Source organism: Marmota monax, unplaced genomic scaffold (assembly GCF_021218885.2).
Source record: "Marmota monax isolate L192 unplaced genomic scaffold, Marmota_monax_Labrador192_F-V1.1 WCK01_AAM20220418_F8-fsc00023, whole genome shotgun sequence".
Lineage (NCBI taxonomy): Eukaryota > Metazoa > Chordata > Mammalia > Rodentia > Sciuridae > Marmota > Marmota monax.
This window is the reverse complement of record NW_026692907.1, coordinates 2,778,422-2,805,281: the sequence shown is the minus strand read 5'-3', so window position 1 is coordinate 2,805,281 and position 26,860 is coordinate 2,778,422. Positions and strand designations below refer to the sequence as shown.

The window sequence follows — 26,860 nt, the reverse complement described above, 5'->3', positions numbered from 1 at the left end:
CATTTGTTGAAAACCAGGAGGTTCTGATGCATTTATAGACATGCCGTGGAGGACCGTCTGAGAAGTGGTTCGGAAGTCTGTTGTCTCCTATGCCAGATTCTTCTGTGGAACTTAGCACTTAATCAGGACAGTGCTCAGTTCTGCTTCAGTCCCATCGATGTCACAGCTACTTGTTCTCAGTATAACTTCACAAACTCATGCCTGTGTTGGCTGGTTATCTGGACAGGATGGAGAATTTTTATTCAATGTCTCTTCTTTCCTTTCAATCCACAACCCCCAAAAAGGCAGCCCAAGAAGGGAGTTGCAGAATGACAACGATTCTCTTGGTAATATCCAACACTCCTGTGGCGTTTGCTCCAAGCCGGGCACAGTGTTTTACTCATGAGTCCTCTCTGGCAGGCACTACTGATGTCCCATTTTATACTTCAGGATACCAAGGCAGCCTAACCAAAGTAGAGAGCTAGCAGAAATAGAGCTAAGACTCTGGCCTTGACATCAGAAGTGGAGTTGGATTCCACTTGATTATTTACTACTTCTGAGAACTCACAAGTTACTCAACTCTGAGTCTTGATTTCCTCATCTAAAAAATGGGGATAATAATCTCTTTAGGATAGGAGAAATTAAATGAGAACACATTTAAAAGTGTCTGTGCTTGATAGATGATTAATAACAACTCTTTTTTAGTGGAATAAAATGGGTGAGCATAGTGACACACGCCTTTAGTCCCAGCTACTCAGGAGGCTGAGGTGTGAGCCCAATTAGAGGCCAACCTGAGCAGTAGCCAGACCCTATCTATGAAAAAAAAAAAAAAAGGGAAATAGCTAAATTAAAAAATATTAACATGAGGGGGCTGGGATTGTGGCTCAGCAGTAAAGCGCTTGCCTTGCACATGTGAGGCACTGGGTTTTATCCTTATCACCACATTAAAAATAATAATAATAAAAAAATAAAGATATTGTGTCCATTTACAATGGGGGGGGGTGGCTCATGCCTGTAATCTCAGTGGCTTGGGAGGCTGAGACAAGAGGATTGCAAATTCAAAGCCAGCCTCAGCAAAAAGTGAGGTGCTAAACAACTCAGTGAGACCCTGTCTCTAAATAAAACAAAAAATAGAGCTGGAGGTGTGGCTCAGTGGTCGAATACTCCTGAGTTCAATCCCTAGTATCAACCCCCCACCAAAAAAAAATTATCATGGGGTTGGATTTGTGGTTCAGTGGTAAAGTGCTTGCCTAGCGTGTACAAGGCACTGGGTTCAATTCTCAGCACCACATTAAAAAAAATAAATAAATAAAGGTCCATTGACAACTAAAAACATTTTTTTTTAAAAGAACATTTTTAAAAAATTAACATGGTAGCAACTAAGGCAGAGCCACAGAGAACGTGTTCTCATGCTGGCAAAATGCACCACCAAGTCCATCCTTTTGTCATGTTGTGACCAAAGTTTGATTCCAATGTGAAAAATTATTTCCCTCCAGCAGGATTTCATAAGACAGTAACGCATTTGACATGTAACACATAAAGACTGAGTATTCTTCCCACCAAATGGGGCCCCTCCAGCAAATGATATTTTTGCTGATCAGATTACATTGAGCTATAATAAAAGATAGTTCGGGCTCACCAAAATTGGAAAAGAAAATGTAAAGATCACACTGAAGCCATCCAAAATAGCTTGATATGTTTTAATTGTTCTGTATTAGCTTGCTGCATCTTAGAACATTTTTTAAAATCAAGTCACAGCTGTGGGTACTTTAGGCTGTGGCCATCATAAACAAATATGAAAAGAAGCAGAGTTAAAACAGATGAATTCTAGGGCTGGGTTGTGACTCATTGGTAGAATACTTGCCTAGCAGGTGTGAGGCACTGGGTTCAATTCTCGGCACCATGTATAAATGAATAAATAAAATAATGGTCCATTGACAACTAAAAAATATTTTTAAAAAACAGATGAATTCTAAAGGTTATCCATTAGTCTGATGTGATCTAACACAAATGACCATTCAGAGACTAGTGAAGAACTTGGGGAAACAATTTCAATTATGAGCTTCTGTGTAGCTGAATGATAGCTTTTGCCGGTGCTTATTGTCTGCTTTGGTCATGATCATAATGCTTTGGGGAAGTCAAAAATCCTCCTTATCACTCCTTGATAAGTGAAAATCGTGGAATATACCAGAGAACAGAGAGCCAGATTTCTGTGAAATATATTCAAAGATGGTAAAGTGAATACTCTCCTTTTCCTGGCAGAATTGGAGATGGTTACCATGGAAACTCACTCATCACCACCACTGACTGATTTAAATCTTTTGTCAAGGAACGAGTTATCCGGGTTATCATTTCTTCTCTTCCCATGCCCTCCCCTTCCAATTCCTCATCTCTCCCTAACAAGTGGAATTCTTCCTGTGCTTTGTTCTAAAAGCCAATTTGGTGTCTTAAATGATCAGTCCTATGAATGGCAGGTTTGGCCAAATGGACTTGCCTCACAGAAGGGGTACCATATTGAACCACTTGGTATTAGAGCAGCAAGGGAGACGCCACACTTCAGGAGTAAGCCAGTGGAGGGCGACTGCCATTTCACTAGAAGACATTGTGCGAAGAATGTGGTCTCCACTGAGGGAGCAGGGTGGAGTTGCATGATAACAATTCATTTGCCTGAACAGCTCAGGTGTTACTTCAGTTTCTCTATAAAAATTTGTGCTGGGCGAAATGGCACGTGCCTATAATCTGGGAGGCTAAGGCAGGAAGCTCACAAGCTAGAAGCCAGCCTGGGCAATTTAGTGAGAAATAAAATAAAAACCAAAAAGGGCTTGGGATGTGGCTCAATGGTAGAGCAACCCTGGGTTCAATTCCTAGTACTGGAAAAAAAAAAAGGGGGGGAAACAATTTGTCCTGATTGGGTGCTGTGACCTGCCCTCTCTAGCAGCAGTTGTTTGCTTAAATTTGAAAATTTAATTTTGAGCTAGTAGTTCAGCTGGGAACACAGGTCAAAGGTGAAGTCAGCTGGGCTGAGGGGAGAGCCAAGCCTGAGGAGTCCTTCTGTGGGTCACCTAGAGCTGGAGAATCTGTTCATGTTAACTGTGGAGCTTTTCCAGAACAGCACGAACTTCCTCTGGATGGTAGTTCCAAGGGCCAGGTTTACCCTGCAAGAGAAATGAATCAGGCATTGCTAGATTTCCAATCTGCAAGGAATATGTAGGTCTGGAGCTTGGTTGTAGATCTGGACTAAGATCTATGGTGGTGTTATCAGTACAGTGTGGCCAATGGCAGATTTGCACAACCATGAGGTGGATCAGATCATCCAGGGAAAGTGAGTGGCATGGCACCAACATTTAATGAAAAGACTGGATAGAGATAGAAGAAAACTAGAGGCAAAATGACAGAGTTTTAGGGGGAGAAAGGGATCTATACAAATAAACTTTTCTTCCCTCATTAGACCTTCAGACCTTTAGACTTTCCTTTCCTCTTCAGTCCCCACAGAAGCTCCACTCATTCGCATCAGAACCACCTCTGCCCCTCCAGTCCCCCTGCCCTAGGGATGCCCTCTACACTCCCTAGTCCTGGCCCCCACCATACCTCCCAACTATCCTGCTCCCTCCAGTCCATTCTTCACCCAGTAGCCAATGGTCTTCCTTCCTTCCTTGGTACTGGGGATTGAATGAACCCAGGGGTGCTTTGCCACTGAGTCACATCCCCAGCCCTTTTTATTTTTTATTTTGAGACAGGGTCTCTTACTAGTTGTTCAGGACCTTACTAAGTTGCTGAGGCTGGCCTTGAACTTGCAATCTCCTGTCTCGGCCTCCCGAGTCACTGGGGTCATAGGCATGTACCACTCCATCCAACAGCCAATGATCTTTCTAAAGAACCGATCTGATCATGCCTGTCTCCTACTCAAAATCTTCATATGGCTCTTCTTTGCCCTAAGATGAAAGCCGAACTCCTTGGTCCAGGATCAGACCCTGTAACCCAAGTGCCCCCAATTCTCTATTCATACCTACCCTATATTCCTCAGGGCCTTTGCCACCTGTCCTTATATTTGCAATGACCTTCACTCCCTGTGCTTACTTGACTGACTGCTTATGCATTTTTAAAATTTATTTTTAATAAATAGGGATCTATTCAAATAAACTTTTCTTCCCTCATTAGACAGAGACAGGCACTTGCTAAGTTGCCGAAGCTGGCTTTGAACTCACAATTCTCCTGCCTCAGCCTCCCTAGTCACTGGAATTACAGGCGTGCTTCACTTCATCCAACTGACTGCTTATGCTTTAAGGCCCACGCTTGCCACATCCTCTGACATATCCACCCTTCCTCAGGGTTGGAAAACCTGAAGTTTGAGAGCCAAGTCATTTCTGATAGCGCACATTCTTCACTTACAGATGGTCTGTGGCTGCTTCTTTGCTATAACAGCAAAACTGAATTGTTGGGGATTCAGGGTTATCTGGTCCACAAAGTAAAAAATATTGACTATCAAGGCCTTTACAGAAAAGGTTGCTGGTCCTTGCTGTGGAATCTCGGCATTAGGACATTGTATTACTACTCTTTTTTAAAAAAATATTTTTTAGATGTATGGACCTTTATTTTATTCCTTTATTTATATGTGGTGCTGAGAATTGAACCCAGTGCCTCACACATGCTAGGCAAGCCCTCTACCACTGAGCCACAGCCTCAGCCCCTGTATTACTACTCTTATTTGGGTCTTCCCAGACTGTGGGCAGCTTGAAGTAAGGCAGGGATCATTAAATTTGTTTTTGTGTTTCCAGGATTTGCACAGGACCTAACCCAGGGTAGGGACTCTGTGCCTAGCATCTTAGAACCATGTCTCAGGGAAGGGGCAAGGAAGAGGGACCTGCATCCTTGTATTGTGACCCTTAGGACATTGGGGTTCCATGTACAAGATGTTGCTTATTTCACCTGTATAAGTAGGGCCATGAGCAGAATAGCATCTAAGTAATTGGGTATCATCAGTTATCCAAGGCTGCAAATCCTTTCAGCAGCTCTAAACTTATTTCCTACTCTCAGAGACCAACACTGTCCAAGGAGCCAGAGGGTGTGCCAATGTGTTAGTTCCTGTTCCCTAGTAAGGCTGGAGACCATGAGGGGAAAACCATCACCAGGAAGCCTGGACTTGGTTCTCTGGTTGCATCCCTGCTTCAACATTTCCAGCTCCTATCCATAGAGTTGGCTCTCTTTGGGCTCCTACATCCTCTCCAGAGCCAGGCCTGCCTCAGTGATGAGCAGCTTCAGTCCTCCCTATATTGCTGCCTCTCACCCAGGTCAATTGAAATTAAAGCCTTGCCTAGTAACCTTGGGCAAGTCAGTTCCCCTCTCTGAGCATCAAAATAAAATGGAAACATCTTTTATCTCTTCTATATCCTAGTTGAAAATCAGAGTTGGGCCAGTTGTCTGGGTTCAGAAGGCAGCTAGTAGGATGCAGTTATGGTCCAAATGCCAGGGTTTGCCCAGCGCAGTGTTGCATACTTGTAATCCCAGCAGCTCAGGAGGCTGAAGCAGGAGGATAGCAAGCCAGCCTCAGCAATTTAGCGAGGCCCTAAGCAACTCAGTGAGACCCTGTCTCTAAACAAAATACAAGAAAAGGGCTGGGGGGCTGGGGCTATGGCTCAGTGGTAGAGCGCTTGCCTTGCACATGTGAGGCACTGGGTTGAATCCTCAGCACCACATAAAATAAACAAACAAAATAAAGATATTGTGTCCATGTATAACTAAAAAAAATATTTAAAGAAAGAAAGAAAAGGGCTGGGAATGTGGCTCAGGGGTTAAGTGCCCCCTGAGTTCAATCCCTGGTATGTATGTATAAATAAATAAATAAATAAATAACCCAGTCTGCTCATTTTGCAGAAGAAGAAACTGAATCTCCAGAAAGTAAAAGAATTTGCCCATGGTCACATGACTAGCAGTGATTTGAATCTAGGGTCTCCCTGATACAAAGCCCTCTTTTTGCCTTTGTCTTTTCTGGACCCTCTTGGCCCTCCCGGGGCCTCCTGCCCCTGGGTCACTACCTTGTAGAGGATCCTGCCCTCCTGGAGTACGTAGAGCCTCTCAGGCAGGGCTGCATAGAGCTGGCTGCTCTGGTTCTGCATGGTGTCCACCACCACAGGGCACTGGGGACTCTTGGCCAGCAGTATGTGGGCTGCCCGCAGGCGGTCCTGGAGGTTCTGATGAATCTTGATGTCCACATTATTCTTAAAAGCCCAGCCATCTGGAAAAGAAAGATTAGGCACTCAAGCTCTACACACAAGGCACCCAATTCCTGCAGGCTAAATACCACCCACTTTTAACAGAAGGTCCCAGGTAGAGGAGCCCTTGGTCATGATTTGGCCCAGTTTTCTCTTACAGGTCTATCTGCCAGGTTACATAGACAGTTTCTTATTGATCCAAAACTGAAGCCCTGGACTCCTGGCTTCCAGGCCTCAGCTCTTCAATGTGAGATAGTCCAATCAATAGAGAGCTTCTTCTTGATCTTTAGTGAGCATATATGTCACTCAGAGGCTTTGTTACAGGGAAATTCTGGTTCATCCTGTCTAGGGTATGACTGAGAGTCTAACCTGCTCCCAGAATGCAAGGCTTCTAATGCCTGGATCACACTTTGAGAGGCAGTGGTCTAGAACAGTGGTTATCTAAGTGTGTGGGCTCTAGACCAGCTACAGCAGCAGCATCTGGGAGCTTGTTAGTAATGCAGATTCTCAGGCCCCACCATAGACCAACCAGGGGTGGGACCCAGTGATCTGGGTTTTAACAGCCTTTCAGATGATTTGAATACACTAGTGCATTACAACTTGTTTAAAAAACTACTGCTCTGAATTAAAGCTATGCTGATATTTCATCTCCCTCTAGTCAGAATAGCAATCATCAAGAATACAAATAATAATGTTGGCAAGGATGTGGGGGAAAAGGTACATTTACACATTGCTGGTAGGACTGCAAATTGGTGCAACCACTCTGGAAGCAGTATGAAGATTCTTCAGAAAACCTGGACTGCAACCACCATTTGACCCAGTTAACCCATTCCTCTGGTTATGCCCAAAGGACTTAAAATCCACATACTATAAACATCCATGTTTATAGCAGAGCAATTTACAATAGCTAAACTATGGAACCAACCTAGGTGCCCTTCAACAAATGAATGGATAAAGAAAATGTGGTATATATATACAATGGAGTATTACTTAGCCATAAAGAAGAATGAAGTGATGGCATTTGCTGGTAAATGAATGAAACTGAAGACTATCATGCTAAGTGAAATAAGCTAATCCCCAAAACCAAAGGCCAAATGTTCTCTCTGATATGTGGAGACTATCACACAATTAGGGGGTGGGGGAAGAATAAAAGTTCACTGGATTAGACAAAAGGAAATGAGGGTGGGGAGGGTGAATGGGAATAGGAAAGACAATAGAATGAAGCGGACATAGCTTTCCTATGTTCATATATGAATACACGACCCGTTTAACTCCACATCTTGTACAACCACAAGGATGGGAAGTGATACTCCATGTATGTTCCAGTCCATGTCGAAATACACTCTACTGTCATGTATAACTAAAAAAAAAAAAATCAAATAAAAAAATAAAAACAAAACAAAAAGAACTACTACACTAGAGTTTAGAAAACTTTCCTCTCCTGATTATTCATAATCACAATGTTCTTTCCAAAATGCAAATCTGACCATGTCACTCTCCTCCTCAAATCTTTTGGTGCCTTCCTATCACCATCCAGATAGATCCCAGTCTCCTCAGTGTGGTCCTTGAGGCCTTCAGTGACCCAGCCTCTGCCCATCCCTCTAGTCTTCCTCCAGCTCTTTCCTCCAGGTAAATGGGTGAGGTACTTGGATTCCTCGACCCCCACCCCAGGCTGTCTCTGACCTTTGCTCTTTTTGTTACAGTAGGTGTCTCCACCTCAGTGTGAGCAGAGTGGAGCCTTCTCTTTCTTGGATTAGGCACTGTCACTTCTGCTACTGCAGCTGATGTTGCTTTAGCTCTATTGACAGCCTCAGATAAGCTGTTCAGGATGAGCTCAAAGCCACATATAGCTGCCAGCCTGGCAGTGACCTTGTTCTCATCCCCTTCTATGCAGTTTTCCTGCTTCCTAATCACACTGCCTTCCAATCCATTATTCTCCCTGACCTTTAGAGACTCGCCACAATGGGCCCACAGTTGAAAAAACTGCTCATAGCCTTGCCCTTCCACTTGCCCCATTTCTGGGGAACCTGGAATCCAGGTAATGTAGTCATAGGTTCGTTTGGAAGCCACAGGCCCATGTTTACAATAATAGTTGCCCTGCAGGTGAGATAAGTTGCTTAAGTCTATCCACAGAGTCTGCATCACCTCCTTGGTGCTCCCAAGTCTCCTTACTCAGTATTTCTCCCAAGTTAAACCAGCCCTTCAGATTCACCTCAAGATACAAAAGTCTGGCCTGAAATATTATTACTCATTATCAAAGATATTATTACTCATCATCAAATTTCTTGATTGATAATTACACCAATTTCTATTTATACCATGTTTAGGCAGCCATGTCCACTGTGGGCTCTTGGAGCTTCCCAGCTGCCTCCCATGGGAGGCCAAGCAGGGATTCTCAGCCCCATGGTACAGCTGAGAACATGAGAGGAACAGCAACTTTCCTCCCCAAATATAAATGTAACTTCCTTACAGGAAAGAAACTGTATATACATCTTTTCTCTCTATCTCCCTAGCCCCAGCACAGGCCTGGGCACATTGTAGGTGCTCATTAAGAAACAATGAATGAATGATTCCATGAGGCAGATGATATCATCCCATTTTTATGGTAGAGAAGAAGACACAAAAGGGAGGTTGACCAAAATCCCATGAGCAGCACATGATGGAGCTGGACTCACACCCAGGTCTGAAACTCCAATGTCTGTGACCTTCCCACTATACCTTGTGCCTCCCTGTATTTTACTTGGACAAACGGGGTGCGTGGAGAAAGTCAAGTCAACTAATTTGGGCCCTAAAGATTGACCCACACCTCCTAGGTCTGATGGATACTAGCTCTGTATGCTTTATTTCTGAGGTACAGGTTATGCCCAGTTCTGTCTGGTTGATAGAAACAAGGACCCGAGGAAGGAGATGGGGAGGAGGAAAAACTGTGTCAGGACAGGGCAGAAAACCTTTCCTTGGTGGCTGAGGTAGATAGCTCTAGTTTCCAGAAAGGTTTAAACCTACCTGGTCTGATTCTGGGAAAAATGAGTCAGGGACAGGTATCAGGACCAGGAAACAATGTTGGTGATATTCCAAACCCTCTTGTCACAGTTTGCAATTTACTCTTCTGGAGATTAAAACTGGATCCTCCAGGACCTTGTGACTCAAAGTGTGGTCCCTGGACCAGCAGCTTTGGCCTTACCTGGCCCCATGCCAACCCTCTGGAGCCAGAATCTGCATTTCAATAAGATGCCTAAGTGATCTGAGCACACAGTAAAGTTTGAGAAGTGCCTCCCCAGGAAGGCTAAATCAAACTAGGCTTGGCTGAACTCCAGCTGTGTGACGTGGAGGCATTGTCTCTTCTCAGTCTTGGAGACCACAGATGCCAGTTTCTCTGCCATAGGTCTCTTTCTTTAACTGATGCCTGCTGTTCTCACAAAGGGATGTCTCACAAAGAGGTACTTTGTGCTCATGTTTGCTCTCCTGTCCCCTGGGCTGTTTTAAAACAAATTTTATTATGGAAAATTTCAAATATACGTAAGAAAGAACAGTATAATGAACCTATCATAACATTATCCTATTATAATATTTCAAATTGCTTCAAAATCACCAGGTAAGGACAGATGCTGCCAGTTAAAAGAGCATGGTATAAGTTGAAAGCAGCTTTTAAGCTTTTGTGTGCATTTATGTCACTGTGTAGTAGGCTTCAGGTAGGGCCCTGGAATATGCATTTTCAATAAGCAAGTGGTTCTGTCACTGGAGATCTGAGGACCACACTGGGGGAAAGTACTACTGGGTCAACTTGGCTGAAGATTAATCAGAATAATCTCTATGTTTACAAAGACATGGAAAAGCCAGCAAGGCTAATACTGTCCTATACATTATCCATCCTGTTTTTACAGAGCTCTGACTGTGACATGGGCTGGACTGAGTTCTGAGTGACAGTAATGTATCAGACAGCATCTCTCCCATTCTGTGGGGAGATGGATGAAGAAATGGCACCTGTTCCATTCTGTCACACAAGCTTTCCTGCCTTCCACAATCTCTGGATTTGAGACTTGGGCCAAATTCATGAGTTCAGTCCCCATGAAAATCAGAGAAGAGATGTGTCTGACCATTTTGTAAAGTAAGGGGTTTAGACCACGATATACATGTTTCCTGGAGGGACATGTCTGCCTCTTGTAAGGAAGAACTATCTCTAGCTTTGACTTTCCTAGCAAGGATGATTTCTCATGAGCTTTAATTCTTTTTTTTTGAGAGAGAGAGAATTTTAATGTTTATTTTTTATTTTTTTTGGCAGACACAACATCTTTGTTTGTATGTGGTGCTGAGGATCGAACCCAGGCCGCACGCATGCCAGGCGAGCGCGCTACCGCTTGAGCCACATGCCCAGCCCGGATGATTTCCCATGAAATGATGATGATGGGTGATGGGCAGGTAGGAGCTATAGAAAGGATTCTCACCCAGGAAAGAGTTGGCCTATGTCAGTGGTTCTCTCAGTTGGGGTCCCCAGATCAGCAGTATCAGCATCACTCCTACGAAATACAAATTCTCAGGCCTGTCCCAGATCTATTAAGGCAGTCTGCTTTAACCAGCCCTCCAGGTGCTTCTGATAATTTACGACAGCCTGAGAACTACTGACCCACATGAACCATATCTCTTTGAGTCTTAGGATATATCTTTTTCTTTTTGGTGCTGGGAAAGAACCCAAGAGTATTGTACCACTGAGCTACATCCCCAGCACTTTAAATTTTTTCGTTTTGAGATGGGGTGGGGGAGTCTTGTTAAACTGCTGAGGTTGGCCTCAAACTTGTGATACTTCTACCTCAGCCTCTCAAGTCACTGGGATTACAGACGTGTGCCATTGTGTCCAACTGTCTTAGGATGTATAGCAGTCATTACTAAAGACTGTACAAATAACTGGATAGCATTATTTCACCAATTTCAGGTCCAAATTCCTTATAAATGTGCTCAAGTCAATTGCTCTCCCTTGATTTCCCTATTTATCTTAAAAGGTTAGAACTCTCTCTTGCCAGACCCCATCTCTCCAGGTTTTCTGGGTTTTTTTGTGTGTGTGTGTGTCCTGGATGAAAGCAAACCATGAAGTGAGTGGTGGGTAAATCCAGGGTGGCGATAGGGAGATGGTGGGTGCTTGATGAATAGCAGTTCTTTTCTTCCAGCCCACTTCCAACCTTGTATGGGGAGAGGGAAAAGAGAAGATGGGAATAACAAGAGGAAAAAACATCTTTCTGTACCTGATGCATGTGCTTCTTCAATGTAAATGATGAGAAAATCTGCTATGGGACTAAAGTCTTCAATAAGTCTCTTGAATTGGTCAAATTTGAAAAGAAATGAAGGTCAGGTGCAACTTCCAAAATTCAGCACCAGTGGTCTGTTGCCTAAAATGGAAAAACAACCATTATAAGCCAAGAATCTGCACAATTTATTGATTTATTTTTGGCAAGCATCATCTTCACTCCTGCTTTTAATTCTGTTACCTTTGTTTTCTCTCCAGAATGAGCAGTGAGCACAGGCAGGGGCCTAACCCTAGAGAGCATGACTTAGCAGGGGATGGAGCTGGTTTCCGCCTTTCTAAAGTGAGAGGTTTACGTTAGGTGATCTCAGTGGTCCACCTGCAGATGATGGTGCTTAAAATAATTACAGGGGAGTAATGCAGTTTATGAGGCAAACAGGCCTCCATTCTCTAGGTGATGGGATTAATAATACTGCAAAGTAGTAAAATTTCTCCATTTTACAGACCAAAGAATCTGAGGTTTATAGACCTCTAGGACCAACTCACAGCAGGTCAGTGGTGAAGTTAGAATGAACAGTTTGGCTTCTGGACTTTGAAGGCAGTGCCCTTTCCAATCAAAGTGCCTCAGTTTCCCCGTCCATAAGTAGACATAATTATAATACATACATATTTTATAGGATTGTTATGAAAAATAAATAAATACTTATAAGGGTTTTAAATGGTGGCTGGTCCATAGTAGGGGCTCAATAAATGTAAGTGGTTGTTCTCTGCTCTTATCTCCTCCCTAAGTTCTAAAATGCGGAGGCCATGAAGAGGAGGGAGTAGAATCTGCTACAAAATGAAAATGCAGGGGCTCTTGTTCAAAAAGGACGGGAAGTGTCATCACATTTATTAAAATAAAGATTTTTATTTTCTTCTAAAATTTCTATCTTGACCTAGCATGCTGCTTTTTAGTTGCTATTTAATATCACACTCCCCCACAAGAAACAGGGGTGTTCATAGAGTGAGTGCAGGTTCTCAAGTCACCCAGCTGCCTGCAACGCAGTGTGCACGTGTGCTATGGCATCCTGGCTGCCCTCTCCCCTCAGACACCAGAACAAGGCACTGTGCCCTGGCCCGGAGCAGGGAAGGCAAGTCAGGCCTTTCCCACCTGATTACCACCCTGACCCAAAATATATTTCACCCTGTCAGGGGAATGCTAGGCACTTAAATAGAAAAGGGAGGTAAGAGGTTTCTCCCTCCAAATCACCCCCATCACTTGCCAAATTGCACTGTGGTGCTGGTAGCCAGGATGGGACAGCCCTTCACATGCTCTGCCCAAAGACACTGGGGAATGCCAACACCTGACCCTGACCTTTCCCCTGCTGTGCCCAGGTGATTCTCTATGGGGCTAGAAGGTAACAACAGTCACTGGCTGGGAACAGGAAGAAGGGACATATGGGGGTGGAAGAATGGGCCCACGAGAGCATGTCCCCAGCTGAGCTGCAAGGTCTGAAGAGCAAGGCTGTATGTTCTCGGGGCAGCCTCCATTGTCCCATTGGGCTTCACTTACAAAATGCAAGTTCCAAGATAAACTTGTTAAGAATTTCAAGACAGCTACTACAGAGTGTTAATCTCAAGGATGAGGTCCTTCTGAGTGTGAGACCGTGTGTGATTCACTGGTCCCATGCCCACAAAATTAGTTCTGGGTGGGGGCCTTCTGGTGTTCCCCCAGCTTAGAGTTGGGGCAGCTTTGGGGAGAACCCCGAGGATCGTTATGGCCGGAGCTGAAACATTGTTAAGGCCTCGTCAGACATCTTCTGGAGTAAGTGCTGCCCTGCACTATGACATGGCCTATTTAAGTGTTCTCATCCCCCAGGCTACGCGTTACCCCTTAGAGCAGGGCCTCATTCAAACTTGTATCCCCAGTCTCCAGCACACTCACATCCTACCTACAAACATTTATTCAGAATTTATACTATTTAAGCCCCGCTGCCAACTGTTGGTTCAGTGGAGAGTGAGATTAGCAGGGCTGGGTTGTGGCTCAGCAGTAAAGTGCTTGCCTGGCATGTGTAAGGCCCTGGTTTCGAATCTCAGCACCACATATAAATAAATAAAATAAAGACCCATCAACAACTTTAAAAAAAATCATTCTTAAAGAAAAAAAAAAGAGAGAGAGAGAGTGAGGTTAGTAGGTCTCTGCCGTCTACAGTTTGAGTTTTATTGAATGGGAAGACAGGCCAAAAGACAAGTTCAATACAGAAATGAAGTCATTTCAAATTGTGCTCAGTGTTATGAATGAGACTTAACAGAATCAGGTGGGTGAGGAAAGGCCTCTGAGGAGCTGCCATTGAACCTGAGAAGTAAAGGACAAGAAAAAACAACCATGGGTAAAAGAGAAGAGCATTCCAGGCTCAGCTACTCAATGTGCAAAGCTCCCCTGGAGGGAGAGAGGGCTTAGTTTGTTCAAGGATCCACAAGATCACTGGCTGGTACCAGGCAGGAAGCAATAAGGGGAGGTGGTTGGGGAGTTTGGTGTAGGCCAGAGCAGAAGAGTCTTAAGGGCCTTGGTGCAAAATCTGAATTTTATTCTGGGTACAATAGGAAGACACGGAGATATTTTTGCAAGTGTTGTGGATATTATTGCAGCTTTGGCTGTCCAGCCCCAAACCTCCTTTCTACTTGAAATTCTCTATTTTGTGTACAATTGATGGGTGTCTGTGCCCAGCCTTGCTCTGTGGAAGACAGAGAGGACAGTTCTACTGTCTGCCCCCAGCAGCCAGGGAGCAGGCAGTGACCTTCCCTACCCCTGGTGAGTGGATTTGATCCTCCCACATAGATCATTGATGTTGGAGGCTTGAGATGGCAGAATTCATTCATAGCCCAGTGGTGGTGCTCCTGTCAGGGATGGTGATGGGTTTGCCCAGCAACCATAGTGACAGCTGGATCCAGGTGTGACCATTGATGTTGAAAGACAGCCTATACTTAGGGCTCCAGCTATTATTGATTCCAGGGAGACCCCAACATCTTTCCAATATGTTCCTTGATGGGTGGACGTGGATGTGACCAGTAAAACTAGAGTGAGTTTCTGTTGCTTGCAAGCCAGAGTCCTGACCGCTTCAGTAGATCTGTGCAGTGATCAGATTCACACTTGAATATCACTGGCTACTCTGTGGAGAAAGGACTGAGAATGACCATGGAAGTGGGGAAGAAGCAATTAGGGAACCTTGCGGAAGTCCACTTGAGAGACAGTAGGAACCAGGGGTGGTGTGTGGGCCAAGGTGAAGGGGAGAAAGTGGAATTGACCTGGCTTGCTGATGGATGGAGACAGAGGGCATCTTAACCTGCTTGAGTTTATTTGGTCAGTTATATACCCCCCTTGTTCTGCAAAGGATTTGAAGCATTTTACATATATAATAAAATATTAAGTTGAAACTAAAGGAAAAAAACATGGTTTTCTGGAAGGCATAGAACAGGAGGGAAAAATGGATAAATTAGCAGGCTCAAAGTTCCTGTGCATTTATTGTGACTGAGCTATATAAATAACTCTGAGTCTCTTGGTAGCCAAGTAAAAGGAGAAACCCAATCAGTTTTTTTTTTAAACTTTTTTATTTCATTATATATGGTGCTGAGAATAGAACCCAGTGTCTCCCACATGCTAGGAAGTGCTCTACCACTGAGCTACAACCCCAGCCCCCAATTAGTTTCTTATTTCTAATTTTTCAGTCTACAGTATGAGGAGAAGGTAGGTCAGTTTCTCTGAAGATACAAAGTTTTCCTTGTCTTTGACTCACAGGATTTCTTCATAGGAGGTCCCAGGAGGCATGAAGTGGGCCTCAGTCCTCCTGGTTGATTGCATGGTGACTCCTCACCCACATGACAGGGAGGCCCAGGCATTAGCAGGGAGGCTCTGAGCGGTCATTGGACTCCATTGATCCCAGGGAGTCACTCTTCAGATAAAAAAAGTGACTTAGGGTCAGGGCTGACTCTAAATATTAGCTGTCTGGATTTTTTTTTTTAATTGGCAAAATATTCAACACCCACTCATCAGGACCCTGGAAGGAACAGAGCCATTTGTTTAATTATTTATAGTGGTTGGGTACAGTGGCCAGTATTGAGGGCAAAGTTTAAACTTAGTTCCCTGCTTTCCTGATAGCCAAGAAAGGAAGGATGGGTATCAGAGCGTGGCTGTGTTTAGGGCTGGGCCTCTGCCCATGACTGCAGGCCCCAGTACAGAGAATGCCATTTTAAGAATATCAGGAAAGGATGGTCAAGTTCAACTGGGAAAACTGCTTCATAGTAGAACTGGACTTGGGCCCACTCTCATGATTGATGGGCCAGTAAATTAGCCCCCACATCAGGCTCTCTCAGCAGAGAAATCCCATTTGTCCTTACTAGGAGACTCTTCACCAGTACATTTGTATATTTTGGAGAATTTTAAACAGGAGATGAAATAAAGCCAGTTTCATCTAAACTCTCAGATGCCCAGAAAACAAAAGGTGCTAAGCACCTTGCTTTTGCTGAAGCTGGCTTTGAACTCATCCATTACTTGCCTTCTGCCACAACATGTCAGTTTATTGAGGTTTTGCTCTCTCTGTGTGTGTGTGTGTGTGTGTGTGTGTGTGTGTGAACACTGTGTATATGTGTGCTTGTGCATGGATGTGCAGAGGATGAGAGATGGCTGAGAATTTCTCTGATGCCCTTTTGTCTTATTCATTAACAGAAAATATACCAGCTAGTTCTGGCTCTGCCAAGAACTTGCCGTGTGACTCTAAACAAGTCGTTTACCTCTCTGGCCCTTTGCATCTGAAAAGTGAAGGAGTTGCTTTAGGTGAACTATAAAGAATCTTCCAGTTGGGCTGGGGATGTGGCTCAAGCGGTAGTGTGCTCACCTGGCATGTGCGGGGCGCTGGGTTCGATCCTCAGCACCACATAAAAATAAAATAAAGATGTGTCCACCAAAAACTAAAATATATATATACATATATATAAAGAATCTTCCAGTTCTCCCAAATCTGTGGCTCTAAAATGAGTTCAGAGTTTATACCTAAAGCATACAACAGAGCATTTTAATGGCCTGGTAGTAGTCTGAAGCAGTCACAAGATGTTTTTCTAATAAGCAGAACTGATCATGTTTACTCTCAGAACTCACCAACACCCTCAGGATAACATCTACCTGCAGATAAGACATGAGGCCCTCCAAGCTCTGGCCCCTAATGATGGTTTCTGTTTATTTTTTCATCTTTTTTTTTTTTTTTTTACTACTGGGGATTAAACCCAGGGCTGCTCTACCACTGAGCATTTTTTTTAGTTTTTATTTCATTTTGAGACAGGTTCTCACTAATTGAATTTATAATCCTCCTGTCTCAGCCTCCTGAGTAGCTGGGATTACAGGGGTGCACCAACATACCCAGCCCCTTCCTGCTTCTTGCACCCCATTTCTGCCAAACTGAATGGTGCTCCTCTACCTCTCGGACTTCTGCTGTTTCTTCCCATCTATCCTGCCCTGCTCCCCAAGCCCCTTTTCCTCAACTGTACCAAGACTTTACATCCCCAGATGATAATGCTCACCATTTTTTCTCCAGTTAGCCTTCCCTTGACCATCTCCTTACCCCATCCACGAGAGGGCCCCTTCCCCAGAATCTCTGCTTCCCTTTCTCACTGGTCTGGATTATGAGGTTTTTCTAGGACAGAAGCCAGCAGTGTTTATTTCTATATGGCTAGTACCTATTATTTCAGGGGACTCCGGTTCACTGTGCTGAAAGTCAACTCTATTTTATAAATAAAGGGTTTTTATTTTTGCTTTTGTGCCTCTTAGTCTCCTTATCTTTCAGTCTCAGCTGCAGCAGCAGGGACCAATAACAAAGTTGAATACTTTCTTTTTTCCTTTTTTTTTTTTTTTTGTTTTTTGGTACTAGGTATTGAACTCAGGGGCATTAGACCACTGAGCCACATCCTCAGCCCTATTTTGTATTTTATTTAGAGACAGGGTCTCACTGAGTTGCTTAGTACCTTGCTTTTGCTGAAGCTGGCTTTGAACTCACGATTCTCCTGTCTCAGCTTCTCAAGCCCCTGGGATTACAGGCATGCACCACCATGCCTGGCTGACAAAGTTGAATACTTTCTAACTGAAAGTATACATTTAAATGATGCAACTCGGGCAGGGGTTGTGGCTCAGTGGTAGAGCACTTGCCTAGCACAGGAGAGGCACTGAATTCAATCCTCAACATTGCATATAAATAAATAAGTAAAATAAAGGTCTATTGATAACTAAAAATATACATATTTTAAAAAAATGATGGAACTCAATTCTGTGAATTGTTCCTGAGGCAAGCTGGCTTTCAGGAAACTGATCTTTGAAACTGATCTTTGGATAATTGGCATTCAGAAGATTGGCCTGTTCTTGCATAGTGTCTGGCACATAGTAGACACACAATAAAATTAGTTGTTACATTGCTTTTGTAATCAATGGTAGTTTGATAAATGTTTGCAAATAAATCAAGGTCATTTGTACACTCTTGTTTAAAATCATGAGCAAACAAAAGAAAGAAAGAAACTATTGCCCTTCCCTCTGCTTAAAACAGTCTTCCCTTCTCAAGCTACAAAAATCTTCCTCATTCTTCAAGGCCAAGTTCCAAAGCCATCTCCTCTAGGAAGCCACCTCAGTCCTGCAGGCCAAGGTCATACCTTCAGAGCCTCAGGGAGCGGGTAATCTGTGTTGGGAAAGTGGGGGTTGGCTGCTTGCAAGAAGTGCCATTGAGTGGAAGTGTGAAGGATGAAGAGCATTTCACCAGGTAGAGGTGGACAGAGGGCAACCCAGGCAGAACCGACTACAACGGTAAGAAGAGCATTCAAGGACTGAGAGGCCAGAGTGGGACAGAATGCCTGGCTTGTGACTGAAGTGCCAGGGAAGGTTGTGATGCCATTCAGAGCAACAGAACTCAAGGGAGTCCCTCACTTCCTGAGCAGACGAAGACTAGAAGCCCCAGAAGGAGCAGCTGGAGTAGGAGAGTTCAGCACCTTTCAACCTCTCTCTCTGTCCCCGCCCGCCAGCATTTCAAGCGCCCTAGCACACAGCAGCCTCCTGACCTTGTATGAAGTCCCAAATGTTGCACTTCTGTCCCGAGAGGCGAATCACAGGGCAGTTTGGGGCTAGACCCCCCAGCTCAGCCTTGTCCTCTAGTCGCTGCCAACGGACCTTCAAGACGAACCAGAAATACTGGATGCTGAAGAAGGTCGGGACCCAGTTGTCAGGGGAGAATTGGGGGTTTCTGGTCATACCAGTCTTCTGGCCCATGGCCAAGATATTCTGCGTGGCTCTTTCTGGAAACAGTGTCATTAACACTTTGCCCATGGCCACCTCCACAACCACCAACAAGAGAATCCATAATTTCTTTAGCCATAGGCCTGGCCGGAGCAGCCCCATCTCGTCACAGCCAGAGTTGGCTCTGAGGCTGATGGACCTAGAGGCTGCAGCCAGATGACACTGGGCGGAGCTGGACAAAGGTACAGAGTCAGAGCAGCCAACTCCAGGCAAGAGGAAGGTGCCGTGGCAGAAGGTATTTGCTCTCCCGTCAATAAAGTGGAAAATTCCCAGCCAGGTATACAAAGGTCTGTTCTCATTCTTATTGTTTCAGATTCTTTGCCTTAGATTTTGAGAGATTCGTGGATTTTAAATTCTCCCTTTGATTAATTAAAAAAAAAAAAATATATATATATATATATATATATATATATATATATATTAGTTATAGATGGAGACAATGCCTTTACTTTATTTTTATGTGGTGCTGAGGATTGAACCCAGTGTCTCACAAGAGCTCTAGTGTTGAGCTACACCTGCAGCCCCTTCCTTTGATTAACTTTTTAAAACAAATACTTAAAAAGATCCACACTTACATCTTCCCCACTAAAAGATCTATTGCAAATGAATAACCTCTAATGTTAATTATTCTTTTTAACAATATAAATGGTTCTTTTACTAGTGAAAGGTGGTTTCCCACTCTTTGCAGAGGCAAAGTCCCTTCCCAGAGGTTTTGGATCTGGACCTCCCAGGCAGTGACATCTCTGGGGCCATCAGCAGTTAAGGGCCTGCAACTCCTCTTAGCACTGGGAGAAGAGAGACAGGTAAAACTCTCTGCTCTCAGGGAAGTCATAGTCTAGCGCAGGAAAGACAAGTAAACAGAATATTGCCATTTAGTATATTAAGTAGAGAGACAGGATGTGTAGGGACATAGGGGTACGGAGAAGTGGCAGCTTATTCTGTATAGAGAGGTCACGAGGCTTCCATGAGGAACTGATGTCTATGCTGCAATCAGAAAGACAGTGAGCTGTCAGCCAGGCAAGGTGGAGGGAACTGCATGGTCAAGGCCTCACAGCTAGAGCAAGCATGACTCAGAGAGGCTCAGAGTTGGAGAGTGTTTAAAAACACATCTAGAGGGCCAGGCGTGGTGGTGCACACCTGTAATCCAAGCAGCCTGGGAGGCTGAAGCAGGAGGATCGAGAGTTCAAAGCCAGCCTCAGCAAAAGAGAGGTACTAAGCTACTCAGTGAGACCCTGTCTCTAAATAAAATACAAAACAGTGTTGGGGATGTGGCTCAGTGGTCCAGTGTCTCTGAGTTCAATCCCTGGTCTCCCCACCCCCCCCCCAAAATGCACATCAAGAAAGAATAAGTGGCCTGACTAAAGCCTGTTCCGGTATTACATAATCGCTATGGTCTTCATTCACAAAGCTTTAGTTAGTCTCTGGCATTTACATACCTAAATACTCTCTGATAGTAAGAGTGGTGCTGGGGATTGAACACAGGGTCTTATGCATGAAAGGCAGGCACTCTACCAACTGAGCTATATCCCCAGCCCCCCTCATTTCTTTTTAATGCTGAATAATATTCCATTGTCTGGATGTACCACAGTTTATCTGTTTATCTGTTCATCTGTTTATCTGTTCATCTATTCTACTGAAGGGCGCCTTGGTTGCTCCCAATATTTATCAGTTATGAATAAAGCTTCTTATAAACATCATGTGCAGATTTGGGGGTGGATATCAGTTTTCAACTCATTCGGATACACCAAGGAATATGAATTATATGGTAAGAGTATGTTTATTGTTATAAGTAACTGCCTTGCTGTTTTTTTTTTTCTCTTTTGATACCAGGGCTTAAATCCAGGGGTGCTTTACCACTGAGCCAATTTTTAACATTTTATTTAGAGACATGGTTTCACTGAGTTGTCTGGGGCCTCGATAAATTTCAACTTGCAATCCTCCTGCCTCAGCCTCCTGCACTGCTGGGATTACAGGCATGTGCCACAACGCCTGGCTAGAGTGGCTGGATTCTTATGTATTCCCCCCAACAATGAATTAGAGTTTCTTTTTTCTTTTTTTTTTTTTAGAGAGAGAGAGAGAGAGAGAGAGAGAGAATTTTTTAATATTTATTTTTTTTTAGTTCTCAGCGGACACAACATCTTTGTTTGTATGTGGTGCTGAGGATCGAACCCAGGCCGCACGCATGCCAGGCGGGTGCGCTACCACTTGAGCCACATCCCCAGCCCCGAATTAGAGTTCTTAAAAAAAAAATATATATATATATATATATATATATATATATATATTAGTTGTAGATGGACACAATATCTTCAATATCTTTATCTTATTTATTTATTTTTATGTGGTGCTGAGGATCAAACCCAGTGCCTCAAGTGTGGGAGGCAAGTACTCTACTACTGAATTATGAGTTTCTATAGTTGCACATCTTTGCCAATATTTATAATTAATAATTAATTTTAACCTGTAATTCACTGATGACATTGAGTATTGCATGCACATGTGTGTGTGTGTGTGTGTGTGTGTGTTTTGCTGAGGATCAAATCCAGGGCCTCCTGCATGCTAGGCAAGTTCTCCATCACTGAGCTACATCTCCAGCCCTTTTTCTTTTCTTTTTTTTTAATATTTATTTATTTATTTTTTTAGTTTTCAGCGGACACAACATCTTTGTTTGTATGTGGTGCTGAGGATCAAACCCTGGCCGCACGCATGCCAGGTGAGCGCGATACCACCTAAGCCACATCCCAGCCCCCCTTTTTCAATTTTTATTTTGAGATAGAGTCTCATTAAGTTGCCCAGCCTGGTCTCAAACATGCAAACCTCCTGCCTCAGGCTCCCAAGTAGCTGAAATTACAGGTATGTATACCATGCTTGGGCAAACATCTTTTGATATCTAGATACTTCTTGACTTATGATGGGGTTATATCCTGATAAACCTAGTGTAAGCTGAAAATATCATTAAGTTAAAAATGCATTTAATACACCTAGTCTACACCATAGTGTGGTTTCAACAAAAGGGCTGGGGATGTTGCTCAGTGGTAGAGTGCGCCTGGGTTCCATCTTCAGTACTGGGAAAGAAAAAAAGAAAAGTAAAAGCAAAAAAGTGAAAACCACAAGTGGAACCATTGTAAGTCCAGGATTATCTGTTCTTATTTGCCATCTGCATGTCTTTGATGAGGTATCTTTTGCCTATTTATTTTTAATTTGGTACAAGGGATTGAATCACATAGGAGAGTTTAAACACTGAGCCACATTCCAAGGCCCTTTATAAAATATATTTTATCTAGAGACAAGGTCTTGCTAAATTGCTTAGGGCTTGCTTAGTGCTGAGACTGGCCTCAATTTGTGATCCTCCTGCCTCAGCCTCTTGAGTTGCTGGGATTATAGGCATGCACCACCACGCCCAGTCTCTTTTGCCTATTTTAAACAAACTGTTTTCTTACTGTTGAGGTTTTTGTTTTGTCTTGTGGAGCTGGGGATTGAACCTAGGGCCTTCTGTGTGCAAGGCAAGCACTCTACCAACTGAGCTGAATCCCCAGTCCTTACTATTGAGTTTTAAGAATTCTTTTGGATAACATAGTCCTTTTCAGATATGTCTTTAGTGAATATTTTCTCCCAGTTTGTGGTTTGTCTTCTCACTTTTTTCACAGTTTCTTTCATAGAGAAGTTTTTTTTAATCTTTTTTTTTTTTAGATATTTTTTAGTTGTCAATGGACCTTTATTTTATTTATTTAAATGTGGTGCTGAGAATCGAATCCAGTGCCTCACATGTGCTAGGCAAGTGCTCTCCCACTGAGCCACCACCCAAGCACCCCCCCACACCTGTTTTTTTTTAACTTAATGTAGTTCAGTTCAGCTTATGAAACATTTTTTTTCATGAATTATGCCTCTGGTGTTGAATATAAAAAGCCATCACAAAAAAACCAAGATAACCTAGATTTTCTCCTATGTGGTTATTCTCTTGGAGTTTTATGATCTACATTTAGTCTGTGCTTCATTTTGAGTTAAGTGCCCCTGAGTTAATTTTTGTGAAGTGTGAGCTTTGTGTCTAGATTCTTCTCTTTTCTTTTTCTTTCTTTCTTTCTTTTTTTGCATATGAATGTCCAACTGTTCCAGCACAATTTATTGAAGGGACTACTTTTTCTCTGATGTATCACCTATGCTCCTTTGTCAAATATTTGTTGACTATTTTTAAGTGGGCCTACTTCTGATCACTCTATTCAGTCCCATTGTTATATTCATTTATTCTTTCACCAATACCACACTCTCTTGATTATTGTTGCTTTATAATAATTTTTAAAGTTGAGTAATGTTAGTCCCCTGATTTTGTTCATCTTTATTATTATTATTTTTTTTTTAAAGAGAGAGACTTTATTTATTTATTTATTTTTAGTTTTCGGCAGACACAACATCTTTGTTTGTATGTGGTGCTGAGGATCGAACCTGGACCGCATGCATGCCAGGTGAGCGCGCTACCGCTTGAGCCACATCCCCAGCCCTCATCTTAATTATTATGTTGGCTGTCCTGGAATTTTTTTTTTTTTTTTGCCTCTTCCTATAAAGTATTTTTTTTTTTAATTTTCTTTTTGGTATCAGGGATTGAGGCCAGGGGCACTTGACAGGGGCACTTAACCACTGAGCTACATCCCCAACCCTTTTTATTTTGTATTTTGAGACAGGGCCTCAATAAGTTGCTGAGGCTGACCTTGAATTTGTGATCCTCCCATTTCGATCTCCGGAATCCTCTGGGATTGCAGGCATGCACCACTGTGCCTAGCTTCACTATAAACTTCAGAATCAGTTGTGGATATCAACAAAGTAACTTGCTGGGATTTGGCTGGAATTGTGTTGATTATGGATCAATTTGGGAAGAACTGACATCATGAAAATATTATGTCCCATTATCCATGAACATGAAACATACCTTAATTTATTTAGTTATTGATTTTTTCATCAAATAACTAGTTTTCTAGTTTTCCTTACATAGATCTTGTTCATATTTTTTGAGATTTACACTTAAGTATTCTATTTTTTGAGATGCTAATTCAATGGTATTATACTTTTGAATTCAAAATCCACTTGTTCGTTGATTGTATATAGGAAAGCCTTGACTTTTGTGTATTGACTCTGTATCCTGCAATGTTGCTACCATTGCTTTAGTTTCAAGAGTTTTTTTTTTTTTTTTTCTAATTCACTCAGATTTTCTTCATAGAGTTTCAAGTCATTAGCAAAAAAAGTGGAGTATTTCTTCCTTTCCAAGTGTGTGTGACTTTTTATTTCCATTTCTTGTCTTATTTTACTAGCTTGGACTTCAGTACAGTGTTGAAAGGAGTGATGAATGGGGACATTCTCTCCTTATTCCTGATCTTAGTAGGAACACTTCTAGTTTTTCACTACTAAGTATAATGCCAATCATAGGACTTTTATAGCTGTGCTTTATCAAGTTGAAAAAATTCCCTTCTATTTTCAGTTTGCTGAAACTTTTTTTTATAATTTTTTTTTGTAGTTGTACACGAACAGAATGCCTTTATTTTATTTGTTTATTTTTTATGTGGTGTTGAGGATCGAACCTAGTGCCTTACACATGCTAGGCAAGTGCTCCATCTCTGAGCACAGCCCCAGCCCCTTGCTGAAATTTTTTATCATGAATGGATGTTGGAATTTTGTCAGATGCTTTTTCTGCATCTATTGATATGATCATGTGACATTTCTCCTTTAATTGATGTGGTGTGTTACATTGATTGATTTTTGAATGAAGATCTAGTTTCATATACCTGGAATAAGTCCCACTTAGTCATGGTGCATAATTCTTTTTATACATTGTTGAATTTGCTATTATTTTCTTGAGGATTTTTGCATTCGTGAAAGCTGAGCTATAGCCCTGGCCCCTGATTTTTAAATAATTTTTTCTTTCTGCTTATGTTGGATTTAGTTTGCTGTTGTTTTTCTAGTTTTCTAAAGTGTAAGCTTAGATGAACAATTTTCTAATACGTTAATTCAATGATACAAATTTCCCTGTAAGTGCTGCTTTCACGGCATCACAGAAATCTTGATAAATTATTTTCATTTTCATTAGTTCAAAATACTTTTAAATTTCTCTTGAGATTTCTTCTTTGACTCATGAGTTATTATTAAGGAATGTTTTGTTTAATCTCTCATCTGAGGATTCTCCAGCTATCTTTCTATAAGTGGTTCTTAGCTTGTTTTCATTGTGATCAGAGCACAACTATTCTTTTTAATTTGTTAACATGTATTTTATGGCCCAGAATGTGGCCATAAGATAAGAAAGGGAGTTTTGACCCAGAATATGTCACCAGGATAACTTGATGAATGTTCCACGTGATCTTGAGAAGAATGTGTGTCTGCTGCTGTTGGATGAAGAACTCTACAGATATCTATTCTCTCCAGTTGGTTGATGATGTTTTCAAGTTCTACTATGTCCTTACTTATTTTTCTGTCTGCTGGATCTGTCTGTTTCTGACAGAATGATATTAAAGTGTCCAACTATAATAGTGGATTTATGGGTTTCTCCTTTCAGTTTTATAAGTTTTTGCCTCATATTTTGATGCCCTGTTGTTAGGCATATACACATTAAGGATTGTTCTGTCTTCTTGAAAAGTTGATCTCTTTATCATTATATAATGTCTTTCTTTATCCCTGATTTTTGTTTGCTTTGAAGTTTGCTCTATTTAAAATAAAGAGAACTACTCCTATTTTCTTTTGATTGATGTTAGCATGGTAAATCTTTCTCTATCCCTTTAGTTTTAACCCATGTGTATTTTTATATTTCAAGTGACTTTCTTATAGGTAGCAGATAGTTGCGTGTTATTTTCTGATTCATTGACAATCTCTCTATTTTAATTGGTGTATTTAGACCATTGAGGTTTAAAGTGAATTTTTTTTTTTTTTTTTTGTTAGTGGAGATTGAACTAGGGGCACTCAACCATGAGCCACATCCCCAGCCCTATTTTGTATTTTTATTTAGAGACAGGGTTTCACTGAGTTACTTAGCCTCACTTTTGCTGAGGGTGGCTTTGAGTTTGCAATCCTCCTATCTCAGCCTCCCAAGCTACTGGGTTTACAGGTGTGACACCATGCCCTGCAACAAGGATATTCTTAATAGGTAGGATATTCTAAGGGCTCAGAAGTTATTTCCCAGGAGGCAGGAAAGGGTTAAAACTTTCTTTGGACAATTCAGATCTGCTGATGTAGTTTTTTATTGCACACCATTTTCATGGACTAAAGCAGAAGGAGAACATTAAACCTAGAAAAAGTCTTTGATAGAGTTTAACATCTATTTGTGTTTTTAAAAGAAAATCTTCAAGAAAACTAGGAGTAAGAGGAAGCTTCATTAGTTAGAAAAACTGTATCTCAAAACCTCTCAAGAGTCTCAGGTATTTCACCTCAAGGTGGAAAGACCCTGAAGAAAGAAAATAGACATGTGTTTTATCTAGGTATGGGTATTAGCATAGCAGAGATTTTACCAGAGATTTCAGTTTGGCGAGACTGACTAAAAGCAGAGTCTGAGTCCTACAAGTCCAGGAGGGACCTGGACAAGGTATAGAGTACTCCTGGGACTGAGGAGGTTGTGCTTCTCCTGGGAACAAGGAGATGTTCTCAATTGCCCTCCAGATGAGGGGACCATGGATGACGGAGAGATGTCTGTGGGAGAGATGACACCAAGGACACAATGGGCCTCACCTAAAGCTTTGGCCATCTAGGTTCCTAGGAAATTAAGACATACACCAAGGAAAGGGGGGGACCCTGAGATAGCTGATATTTTCTGTCAAATAAGCATAACAAGGGCTAGACATACAAATTGACTTATAGATGGTGCAGGAGTTAGGATCAGGGGGATGAAGCAGGGCAGGAGGGAGAGCTAAGACAAAGACAGTATCAGGATGCTACCTCTGCAGACATCTGAGAAATTGTGGTGAATGACTGTCAGGACCATCTGTCTGGGGGAATGGTGAGAACCATGTATCCATTGGCTTTCATTCTCCTTCAGACAAAAGTTCACCCCATAGGATGTTAATTCCCCCACGTTTCCAGGGTTACATGTGTGGGCATCAGAGGTTCCAGTGGAGAAGCCCAGGATGAGGTGTTTCACACAGTATCTATAAGGAGCCAGTTGGAGCC

At 42.5% G+C, this 26,860-nt stretch overlaps 1 protein-coding gene across 1 annotated transcript; it reads right to left on the bottom strand.

Moving 5' to 3' along the window:
• Positions 1 to 1,665: 1,665 nt before the first annotated feature.
• On the bottom strand, positions 1,666 to 18,872 carry Dio1 (iodothyronine deiodinase 1). The gene is made up of 4 exons (XM_046450892.2): positions 18,490 to 18,872; positions 11,423 to 11,566; positions 6,012 to 6,211; positions 1,666 to 3,134 (listed from the first exon to the last, which is right to left on the bottom strand). The coding sequence occupies exons 1-4, from the start codon at positions 18,824 to 18,826 to the stop codon at positions 3,066 to 3,068; spliced, it is 750 nt and encodes a 249-aa protein (XP_046306848.1). The 5' UTR covers positions 18,827 to 18,872; the 3' UTR covers positions 1,666 to 3,065.
• Positions 18,873 to 26,860: the final 7,988 nt, after the last annotated feature.